Raw genomic sequence first — 12,336 nt, forward strand, 5'->3', positions numbered from 1 at the left:
GTTTTCTTTATGGTTTCCAAGTTGGTACTCTGCTTTGAACTAACTTCCCCACCTCATGAATACTAAAAAAAAATTGTTTTCAAGTTGTATAGAACTTGGATTCATGTCACACTTATAGCATCTTCTAATCGGATCAAAGCTGCCAGAGCCACTGCTAATGCAGTTGCATTGGGTGTGGAGAAGAGAACCAGACCCAAGAGGGCAGAACAATGAGGTGGAATGACTAACACTTTAGCTAAGAGGTTATCCCTGGAGACGTGACTGAGAATACAGATTGGGAGACGAAGGGATCCTAACAATGAAGAACATTCTAGGGCTAGCATATGTCATTCTTCCATCTAGACCTCAGCCTGGAAGCACATGGCTCTTCTGCAGAGCTGTCACTCTTGCTGCAGCCTCATCCATCCTCGGCCAACATGAGATACAGACATGTGCCCCAGTAGGACATGCAAGAGAAAGCGGTGTGGGTTTGCCTGCTTGGTTGCTGGCTCTAACCTGGAGCCATTCTGCTCCTCAGGAAGGCAGTAGAATGTGGTGGTCAAGGATGCAGATTTGGGGGGTAGGCATATAACTGGGTCCAAACTTTGACTCTGCCATCATAAGCTGCTTAAACTTTGAGCCTCAGTTTCTCCTTTTCTGAGATTGGCATAAAAATAGTACCTGTTTCATAGTGCCATGAGGACTCATGAGAGAGTGCTCAGCAAGGTTAAGCCTAGTAGCTGGTGCAGAGTAAACTCGTTCAATGGGTACTGGACGCTACATTGTTGGGCTGGAGATGTGGTATTTTGCTCCCTCCTTCTGTGTGGCCTTGGGCAAGCTCTGCAGTCTGTGATTCTGTCTGCAGGAATTTCCACGTCTGGAATGAAGCCTGGTTTGTGCGGACTGACCTGGGCCCCTCGTACAATGGATGGCAGGTTCTGGATGCCACGCCCCAGGAGAGGAGCCAAGGTAACCTTCTACTGGCCCTGCTGACCACCCCCTTCTCTGTCCATGACAGTGGACAGCAACATAGGAAAGCCACTGAGGGCTCGCCATCTCTGGAAGACATGATGGAATTAAAACAAAAATATTTTCAGAGTAGATTTCCCAACCTAATTTTGCTTGGCGCCGGCTGCTATTTAAATGAGTGGCTTCCCTGACCTGCGCCCACAAGACTGTTGTCACTGCTGTGGAGGCCCTGGCACGTGCCTGGCAACAAGGGAAAGAAACCACACTCTGCCAACAGGGATTTCCCCACAATGCCTCTAGTAGCCTGTGTCTCCTAGCACAGAAAGCTTCTGGTCTCCATTGCCCAGGGATTTAGCCTCAATTCCCCAATTCAGCTGGATGTCTCCATGATCGAAGTCTCCCAGCACCTCTGTCCCATCCACGGTGTCCCTCTGCCAAGCCAAGCTCTCCTTCATGTAGTCTGGCCTCATCCCTGTCCTTGTGCGCAGGGCTTCTGCTCCCACTTCTGGTCTCTCAGAGCTTGGGTCTCAGACTCTCCCAGAATTTTTCTTTTCTTTCTTGAAAAGCGCCCCCTCCAGGGCTGGTCTTGTTTGCCACCTTCTTTTCAAATTGTTTGTTCAAACTTAAAAAAAAAAAAAAAATTATGGGGCATCAGAGTGGTTCCATCAATTAAGCATCTGACTTTTTATTTTTTTAAGATTTTATTTATTTATTTACAAGAGACACAGAGAGAGAGACTGAGACATAGGCAGAGGAAGAAGCAGGCTTCCTGTGGGGAGCCCAATGCAGGACCTGATCCCAGGACTCTAGAATCACCACCTGAGCCAAAGGCAGATGCTCAACCACTGAGCCACCCAGGTGATCCAGCATCTGACTTTTGATTTCATCTCAGGTCATGATCTCAATGTTGTGAGTTCAAGCACCACGTTGGGCTCCACCCTGGGCATGGAGCTTACTTTTTAAAAAAAAAAATTAATTATAAAAGTAATATGTGCACATGGTTAAAAAAAATTCAAACCATTCTAAAAGGATTTATAATAAAAACTAAGTCATACCCCCCCATCCCCTATCCCAGCCTCAACAAGAAGCAATGAGCATTACTGGATTTGGGGAGGGGAGTAACCTTCCAGATATTTTCCAGGCCTGTGGATTTCACACTTTTCACTATGACCCTTTAATGGTTATAAAATCAAGTTAGTGGGTTATGACTATCATTTTAAGAAATGAAATAGAATGGGGGTGCCTGGCTGGCTCATTTGGTAAAGCATGCAACTTTTGATCTTGGGGGTATGAGTTTGAGCCCCACACTCGGTGTAGAAATTACTTAAAAATAAAATCTTTTAGGGGGATCCCTAGGTGGCTCAGTGATTTAGCGCCTGCCTTCGGCCCAAGGCGTGATCCTGGAGTCCCGGGATCGAGTCCCACATCAGGCTCCATGCATTGGAGCCTGCTTCTCCCTCTGCCTGTGTCTCTGCCTCCTCTGTGTGTCTCTCATAAATAAATAAATAAATAAATAAATAAATAAATAAATAAATAAAATCTAAAAAAATAAAAAATAAAATCTTTTAAAAACAAAAGAAAGAAGTAAAGTAGGATGTCATAGAAAGGTGGGAAGAGAGGAAAAGAAAAATATCAGGGTGCATTGGACACAGTAAGAACAAGTATTGTCCTGTAAAACTTCTGTCTCAGAACCATCTATGTGCCATGATCTAGAAATTATGGTAAAAAAAAAAAAAATTTGAAAGTCACTGCTCCAAGCATATAAAAGTACATGTATGTGTCTTTTAAAAATTTTTTTTAGAGTGAGGAGGCAGGGGAGAGGGAGGAGAGAATCTTAAGTGGGTTCCATCCTCAGCACGGAGCCTGACATGAGGCTCAATTTCATGACCCCAAGATCATGACCTGAGCTGAAATCAAGAGTCAGATGCTTAACCAACTGAGCCACCCAGGCACCCTAAATGTGTCTTTTTTATTTGTCTTGTAAACACAAATAGAATAACCCCCTTCTTTTTATTCTGCTGCACCTTGCTTTTTTTCACTTGGGGACCTTGTGAATGAAACTCTATGTTATATATCTATTTTTGCATTAACATATCTATCTACAACTTTATCTATTAAGCTGATCTATCCATGCCAAGTGCTAGGAGAGGAAGGTGATAGGCAGGGCTTGTGAGCTCAGAGGAGCAAGTCTCCTGTGGCCTAGGTTTAGGGAATTCTTTTAGAAATAAGGAGTGAGGAGTTGGGAAGGATGATTTGCACGGGTAGGTAAGAGGCAGCCCTGAGCACAAGAGATAGAAAGGAGACAGTGCAAGGGCGGCAGGTCAGCATCCACCAATGTGCCCACGGAGGGCAGGACGGGGCCAGGCTCTGCAGGAGAGCACTCTGAGTGGGGTGCCACTGCAGCAGATAACAGGACCAGGGGCGTCGGTGCCGAGTGCTGAATGAGTGGGGCCGGCAGGTGGGGGGCCGAGGGAGTGTTGGCGGGGAGAGGCAGGGGAGTGGTGCCGCTGTGGGTGGCTCCCGGGGAACAGGTCCTGGGGTGGGCTGTGGCACGTGGGCCCAGCCGTGGCATGCACGAGGTCTCTGCTCCTCACCACCAGGGGTGTTCCAGTGCGGCCCCGCTTCGGTCGCCGCTGTCCGGGAGGGAGATGTGAACCTGGACTTTGACATGCCCTTCGTCTTCGCGGAGGTGAACGCCGACCGCATCACCTGGATCTATGACGTCTACAACAGCACGCAGAAGCAGAACGCCTCGGACGCTCACAGCATTGGCAGGTACATCAGCACCAAGGCGGTGGGCAGCAACTCTCGCATGGACATCACCGAGAAGTACAAGCATCCAGAAGGTAGGAGGCGCACTGGTGGGGCTGTGCCACCCCGGCCTTGACCGGGGGAAGACGCTGTGCGGGTGGAGAAGGGAGAGCCGCTCATCCTCCCCCGTGTCCTCAGCCCGTTCTGCCTAATGGTGGGAGTGCTCCCTGGCACCTAACACCCGGCTCCTCGGGGACAGAGGAGTTCCACTGGGGACAGTACCGTCACAGGCAGATCCAGCGCCCATGGACTTCTGCTGCAGGGCACAGCAGCTGTCAACCCAGCTCTTCCCCAGCTGTGTCCCTTTCCTACAACTGGGGTGACAGCCCTGTGATGGGACATCACAGGAAGAAACATCGCCCCCAGGAGAGGCTGCCCAGGGCTTTAGGAGAAATTTCTCAGTCAGCCTGTCCCCCTAGCCTCCAGGAAATACAGGCAGGAAACACCATGTGAACAAAGACATGGACAAAGACCCTGAAGATGTGGGTCCATGCTAGGCATGCATCAGAGGCCCCCCAAGAAGCCCGAAGCACCCACCTGAGTCAGCGGGAAAGCTCGCTTCTACAGAGCTGACGCTTGGCAAATTACAGTAGTTACTCTAGTCTGGAAGCTGCTTTGGGAGTCAACAGCCTTTGTTGCTGGGAATTCTCCAGAGTGACAGAGTTACACATGCAAAGGTGATGTTCATTTGCAGAAATAGCCCAAAGTAAATGAACGCTGGCTCTAGCAGGCCAGTCACTCTGTAAGGGGTCACATTTCTCTTTCTAGTCTATTTGGAAACAGATGCTTGGGCTGATCCTCAAAGAGCACAGGTTCTGAGGGGTCAGGAGCCATGTGCTCCTAAAGTCACCCCGAGCACACCCTCAAGTGAACCCCCAACACTCTCACTACTGCTGGCTGTTAGCATCAGCGACAGTTCACAGCAGAGGAGAGCTGGAGAAAGAGCTCAGGAGATGGGATCTGACTCCAAGTCCAAGTGGATGACCCCTCTGGGTGTGATATTTGGGGACATTTAGAGGCATGGGCCTAGGGTAATAAGATTGGTGGCCTTGGTGTGGTCCCCAGTTTGCCTCTGAAAGCCCTCCCATGGGAAGGGTTGGACAGCCTGTGTCTCTCAAAAACACATCCTAAGACCCACCCCAGGGCCTGCTCCATGCTTGGCTCTGGGGAGGCAATGAGGGGCATGGCAGATGGGGCCCCTGCCCCCCACCCCCTGGGCTGAGCTCACAGATATAGGAGAAGTATTTTCAACACTGTCATGATGGAGAAACTAGTATAGGGGTCAGGGGACAAATAACTGAGGGCTGGAGGTCAGTTCCAGAAAGTGCCAAGTGCAGTGCCTGGCACCTGGGGAGGACTTATTATTAAATTGTGGTGAAGTGTATCTACTTGGACATCCGCGGCTTCACTGGAATAATGACCTCCCAAGGTGCCTTTGGAAGTGCACTGCCTACTTGGATATAGGTCCTATGGGTTCCTTCTCTTACTGTCATACCTTGCTTCTGCTCCTTAAGGGGCTCTGACTGTCCCAGCCAGACCTTCTAAGCAATGGAGGGGGGCCAAGCCATGGGCAGGTTGGGGTGATTCCCCGCAGGATTCTTGGCAATGCCCCAGCCTCTCTGCGTGACAGCAGAGCCGATCACCCTGTTACCCAGTTCTCCTTACCTAATGATGCCAGCTTGTCTCCGAGGGCCCCAGGGAAGAAAAGCTTATAAAATGGGTTGCCAAGCATTTACACAATGACAACACCAAGGGAGAAAACAGTAGCAGGAAGCTTGGTCCTGAGTAAGCCTATCAGGTGACCTATATAGGTATCTGGGCTCTGAGCCTCATTGTGCAAACACACCTGCTTTGAGGTCCTGGGCACAGGAGGCTCAGCTCCCGGCACAAACATCAGCCCTGGGTGTGGACTTAGAACTCTGCTGGAGGATGGGAAGGCACCACAAAGAACCCAGCCCACCAGGAGCCATCAGCTTGGGTAATCTGGCTGCCTGTCTCCTTTTCAATATGAGGTTTGGGGGGATGCTTGGATTATGGCTGTAGATGCCTGGGGACTGGCCACCCCCTCCTCTACCTCTAAGCCCAAGATTAGACCAGTTACTTGGACAGGTTGCTTCTCATCCTTAGGACCTTACTTCTAACATGATGGGCTTGGATGAGTTGGCCTCCGAGGTCTCAGCCAGTTGTTACATATAACTTACGGGAAAGACCTCGCTTCGTAGTAAAGTGCTTATGATAAGTCCTCTGGTGTCTTAAAACTTTCAAGTTGGTTGGGGAAGATGGGGGCTCTAAGTATGGTCTGCAGTTAAAAACATGGTAACTCTTTGCATATGTTTGCCCTTATTCCTGGAAAGTCAACACACCTTCTTATTAGTGGATCTGCCTTCAGGTCACGACAGGGAGCCTTATGTGAACTGTGCAGCCCAGAGGCTTAGAAGTGGTTACCTGCCTTAATGCCCAAAAGCCATGACTTTGAGGGTACACGACGGCCATTCTCCGGGAGCTATTTATACCATCACGTTCAGCAGCACTCACAAGCTGAGCCACCATCAGAAAATCTGTCCTTTGTGTTTTTAAAACCTGAAGTCTCTCGACAAATTAAATTAGTCCTAACATGGAACCGAACCAACCATGGGAAGTTCTTCCTTGACGAGGGCAGAAGTGCCACTATGTGACTTCAAAGCACCTTAAAAACGAAGCAGAATAACATAGTAAAGTGTTTTGAAAAAAAATTTTTTAGTGAAGCCAATTCTAAATCATAACCTTTTTAGAATGAACGTATTCTAATCTTTTTTCTAACTCAATTTTTGTTACTTATTTTTAAAGTATCTGTTCTTACAAGGAAACTTTTATCAATCAATCAATCAATAAAACAGAAAAGGAAGAAACCTAACCTAATTAGCCTGAGACAAATATCAGGCCATATGGTAATTTTGTGCAGGTGCTGATAAAGCCTTCCCTACAGCTCATTGGAAATGCAGAGCTGACTGGGAAAGCGCACAGACTGGCTGGTCTGTGAGCCTCGTGTTAAGGAGGATGAAATGGAGAGACTCAGAGAGCGTGGACACTTGCTTGGATCAGAATCGTTGCGTGGCCGCAGAGCCAATTAGTCCCAGGCTGCCTTTCCAGGTAGAGCACTGTCCTTCATCCGGGCTGCCGCCCCCTCCCTGAGATGGTTCCCTCTTTTCCCACCACACAGGTTCCAGCCAGGAGAGGCAAGTGTTTGAAAAGGCTTTGGGGAAACTTAAACCCCGTGCATCATTTGGTGCAACGTCTGCAAGACACTTGGCAGAAGATGAAAGGGAACCCAGCATTTCTGGGAAGTTCAAGGTCACTGGCATACTGGAAGTGGGCAAAGAAGTCAACATGGCTCTGATACTCAAAAACCTGACAAGCGACATGAAGACAGTGACCGTGAACATGACGGCCTGGACCATCGTCTACAATGGCACACTGGTACACGAGGTGTGGAAGGACTCTGTCACAATATCCCTGGATCCCAAAGAAGGTAACTCATCCTGTGGTGTGTGGGGAGGCCGCGCATCCGAGGTGGCCGAGGTTCTTTTGGGGTTGGAGAGTTCCTGTTGGAACGGATTCAGCTTACACAGGAACAACACATGGTCGCTGTGGTTAAGGCTTGGGTTTTGAAGGTTTGCAAGTCATGGGGAACAGTGCAAATCAGGTTGGTGCCAACCAAAATGCTTCGACATCCTGGGGAGAGGAAGGAGGGAGCCTTTGGCAGTTAGCCACACCGAAGTATGTACCACTTCGCTCAGCCCGCAGAGAGCTGCCTTAGATCCTCTCTCATTTAGCCTTCTAAAAAGGACAGATTTTAGAATCACCTTTTACAGAGGCAGAAACTGAGGCTTGGAGAGATCATGACTTGCATAACAGATTGAGTGTCATAGCTAGTAAGTGGCAAGACTGGGATCTCCTAATGCTACATCCAGGCCCACTCCCCATCTACTAGATTCTATCTCTGTCACTCCCCACCACCTGCCCTCACCCCAGGGCTCCCCACCCCCCATCTCACAGTGAACCACTTTTCACTTCCAGGTTTGACCCTGGAAAGGTGGCAATATACAGCAGGGTCTTAAACCCTTGTCTTGTGTTCCTCCCCGCATAGCTGCCAGGTGGGGAGTCTCCTGATTCCCAAGGGCAGAGATGGCTTTTCTCGGAGGCCTGAGAATTTGGGAGGAACAGAGACTCGAGGCAGATAGGTAGCACAGACAGGGAGGGAGCCAGGTGGAGCAGAAAAAGGCTGGTGCTCTGGGAGGATTAGCACGCAGGTGTGTCCACATTGGCAAAATCCTCCAAGCTGTTATGAAAAGTTGGGCCTTACAAAGCAGATTAACAAGGGTGGGGTGGCTATTGGCTTCACCTAAATAAAAACTGATTAATTATACAGCCTGTCTTGAAAGAGCTCTGTCTTTAGGGAAACAGATGTTTTATACCCGTCAGAAGGCAGCATCCCTAGCTAAGTCTATCTTCTGGCGGAATTTTAGCCGAAATCATCCCCACACCAGAAGCAGCCATCAGGCTGCTAGCTACCTTCAAAGCCCAAGGGGAGAGCTTTTTTTGCATGTCAAAAATAGTTCACATGAGGGTAATGATTAAAACAAACAAAAACAAAAAGCCAACCCATTCCGCACATTCATCTGCCCATTCAGGGCAGGCCAGGCAAATTCCTCCAGTGCAAACAGCAGAGGCACCTTCCTCCTCAAAGAGCATATGACCCTGTGGGTATCAGGGCACCCAGGCCACCCAGCATGACCACTGAGAGAGAGGTGGGAGTGACCTGGGCCACAGAGGAGGGAGAGGGCCCCTGAGTCTTGGGAGGAGCCAGGTAAAGAGACAGAAGCTGGGAAGGAATTGCCACCTGAGGGAACCATGTGTGTCCAAGCACGGAGGTGACAATGTGCCCATGTTGTCCAAGGACCAATGAGAAACACCAAGGGCACTTTCGAAGGAGAGCTGAGTTAGCTTCAGTGATGCAGGGCCAGATTGAGCAGTCTGAACTTTATTTCCGAGGCAGCAAGGAGCCATGGGAAAAATTTTGAAGTGACAGGGAAGAAGGGGGGTAAGATGTTGGGGGGTGGTATGCTTCTGAAGCCATGTCTGCCTGGTTGTGGGGGTGACTGGGAAGCAGGGGAGACCAGAGGTGGGCAAGTGGTTCAGGGTGCTGCCACAACAGAATCCCAGGCCATTAGTGGGTCTGGGAGGATCCTGAGCTCATATTGAGCTAATCCCTGGCTTCCCTTCCCAGTTATTACTGTGTTGTCATCGTTAAGCAATCAGTTAGCATTTGTATTCTTTCCTGCCCTCTGACATTTTCCAGGATGGGAGGAAGCTTCAGTCCCTACCAGCCCAGTTTCCTAGGAAGCTACCCAGCCAGTCAGTGTCCTGGTGCCTCCCTGGGCCCTGCTCTGGAGGCTGCACAGAACGGGGGCACGTTTCCCACAGAGCCCAGCAGGGAGGGTTCAGTCAAGCTCTGGCTGCAGACATTCCTGGCCAGCTCCCGCCACCTTGGTTTGGCATCAATTCTGAAGGTCCAGAAGTCAACCCCATTCCCTCTCACTCTGCCCTCCCTGGCTTCTCCTTCCAGAAATACAGCATCCCGTGAAGATCACATATGCTCAATATGAGAAGTACCTGAAGGCAGATAACATGATCCGGACTACAGCTGTGTGCCAGGTCTCTGAGGAGGCAGAGGTGTTGGTAGAAAGGGACATCATTCTGGACAACCCCAGCCTGACCCTGGAGGTAAATAAGGGTGAAGGGGTGCCTTCCCAGCCATCCCAGCCCTGCTAGCACCCCCAAACCGCAAGGAAGCTCCTTCCCTGCTGAGGGGGCAGGGTATTGGGCATAGCTCAGGTCCAGCCTTTGCCAAATGGATTGGCAAGATTCCCACTCACACCAGTGTCCTTGCTCCTTATGACAAACAGGCACATTTCCCCACAGGCTCCTTTGGTTCTGGCTCCAGATACACTGGGGGGTGTCAGCTGAGAAGCAGCTGGAGAGACTCCTCGGCTTACTCACCCAGTCAGCTCTGAGCACCTGCTATGGTCTGGGTTCCGCCAGGCTCAGGAATCACAAGGAGTCACAAGGGGTGGGTCCTGCCCACAAGGAGCCTACAACCCAGCCCCTGGCCATGTCTGTGGAGCATTTCAGAATTAGGCCCACTCCCTTGCATCTCTCCACATTCAAGATGCCAGAGTTACAGAATCATGGACTCTTAAGAGCCCACTTTCATGCTCCATACCCCGCCTCTTCACACATGAGTGAACCAAGGCCCAGAGAAGAAAAGGGAACTGCCATCACTGCCAGAGCCAGGGCTGGACCTCAGGTCCTGGGATTCCCAGCCCAGGACCATTTCCAGGTGTCTGGGTGTGTCCTCAGCCAGCAACAGCATCTTCATGGTGGTTGAGGATGAGGGGCCCCGGTCTCTGCTTTTAGGGCTTGCTTTTGGCTCTGATTGGCTCCCAGGGTCCTTCCCAGGAGCCCAGGTTGGGGGAGGGGGGCTTGCCGGTGTACTGAAACACCGGGGACCACTCTGTCCCTTTCTCAGCACTAGGGCCCGTCCTTGTACTGACTCCAAGCCTGTCTCTTCCTGTCCAACCTAGCTGGCACCCTCCCCCTAGCCCATGGTGGAAGACAGTAGAACCAGGCAGCACAGATCTGAGGGATGAGGTGCTGGCAGGCAAGGATGGCCAGATGATGGCAGAGGAGATGACTCTTCCAATGGGGTCCCACAGAGAGCCTCACAGGTCACAGGTCAGGTCCACCCACATCTCCTGTACCTACTGTCTGCCCTGGCTGCCTAGACGACACTGGCCCTTTCTGTCCTGTCGCAGTGCCAGCAGCATTCTGAGCTTCTAGAGGGGCCAGATGATTGTGGCTGCCCCAGTGCCAGCCTTCCCTAATCTGCACCCTAGCCTCCAGGATTCCTGACCTCAGAGGACAGGGACCAAGGGGTGCCCACTCCCGAGCCACTTGCCTGTTCCTGAGCTCTTCTGCTCTTCTGGTGGGTCTGGACTGGGCTCCAGAATGGGAATCGGTCCCCTACCTCAGAGGGGGAGCCAGTGAGTGGACAGGCAGTTTGAGGAAGAGCAGAGAGGGGCAGCAGTTCAGCCCTTGGACCTGACCTTGTATCCAGGCCCCATCATGTATCAACAGCCACACTGAGTAAACCTTGATCTCTGTGTGTCAGGTGTTCCAACTCTGTTACGGGGCTAACAGAATACTTTCAGGCCTCAGAGAAGCCTTTCCTGGTGCGCCCCCTCCCTGCCCATCCAAATGAGGCAGGGTCTCCAGCTATACGCCCTGGAGAGCCTGTGTCCTCTCATTTTGTGACATTTGCTCTGGTTGAACTTATACCTTTTTTATTTTTATTTTTTAAGATTTTGTTTATTTGTGAGGGACACAGAGAGAGACACAGAGACACAGGCAGAGGGAGAAGCAGGCTCCCTGTGGGGAGCCTGATGCTGAACTTGATCCCAGGACCCTGGGATCACACCCTGAGCCAAAGGCAGATGCTCAACCCCTGAGCTACCCAGGTGCCCTGAACTTATACCTTTTTTGTGCACTTGTTTGGTCGTCTGTCGGACTGTCAGCTCCACCAGGGGAGGTGCCGCCCCTGTTCTGGGCATTGTCCGTATGATATCATAGAAGCTAATCGGAATTGGTAAGCTGAGAGCACTGGGCTCCAGGCACGCATCTGTCCCTCTCACAAGAATCTTCATTGTCACTCAGTGCTTGTCCTCTGTGTGCTGAAGCCTCTTCCTGCCTCCCAAGACATTTCCTAGACCCGCACCTCCTCCCTGCAGACGTGATGGGCAGCGGAGATCTGCTTCCTGCGTGAGACTGGGAGGTGATGCTGAGTAGCAGCCAGTTCAGTTATGAAGACTTTCCGTGTTACAATGATCAGTGTTTAAGTGAGGGTAGTTTTTCCCTATGACATTCCTTTATCCTCAAACATTTTTATAGCTTTATCTTTTATTCAACACTTGCTCTACACCTTTTGGATTTCCATATCAAGTCAGCTTTGTCTCTAAAAAGCCTATATCTTTAAAAAGAAGATCAGAATATAAACAGGCTGAAAAGGTGCCACCAAGAACTTTCTTGCTTAATCTTTTAAAAAGGCATCTGAGGGCACCTGGGTGGCTCAGTCAGTTCAGCATCTGACTCTTGATTTCAGGTCAGGTCATGATCTCAGGGTTGTGAGATCCGGCTCCACATTGGGTGTGGAATCTGTGTAAGATTCTCTCTCCCTCACCTTCTGCCCTTCTCCTAACCTCTAAAGAAGGCATCTGATCCTTCTTCTTTTGGACATCTTTGTGTGAATCTCCTTCTAACCCAATGTCACCTTCAGCCTTGAGAGCATCAACACAGTCTTGTCTTGATTGAAAGAATCAATGTGTAGCTCACTCAGAGTGGGCACAGATTTCAAAACTCATGAGGGTAATCTGTATGAGAAGATAATAATTCAGGTGAAATCCCATGACCTTATCTGGCACTGATTAGCAGCAGGCATTGAGGATGCTACACTGTAGAATCAGACCATGAAATCTGAACTTT

General features: G+C 50.3%; 1 protein-coding gene across 1 annotated transcript in view; it reads left to right on the top strand.

Moving 5' to 3' along the window:
• The window catches only part of TGM3 (transglutaminase 3), a 39,996-nt gene that overhangs the window by 25,218 nt on the left and 2,442 nt on the right, over positions 1 to 12,336 (top strand). Inside the window, exons 8-11 of the mRNA XM_072736228.1 lie at positions 845 to 948; positions 3,549 to 3,794; positions 6,959 to 7,267; positions 9,365 to 9,522. Of these exons, the coding sequence (XP_072592329.1) occupies positions 845 to 948; positions 3,549 to 3,794; positions 6,959 to 7,267; positions 9,365 to 9,522 (817 nt within the window). The remainder of the gene's footprint in view (positions 1 to 844; positions 949 to 3,548; positions 3,795 to 6,958; positions 7,268 to 9,364; positions 9,523 to 12,336) is intronic.

This window comes from Vulpes vulpes, chromosome 14 (genome assembly GCF_048418805.1).
Source record: "Vulpes vulpes isolate BD-2025 chromosome 14, VulVul3, whole genome shotgun sequence".
Lineage (NCBI taxonomy): Eukaryota > Metazoa > Chordata > Mammalia > Carnivora > Canidae > Vulpes > Vulpes vulpes.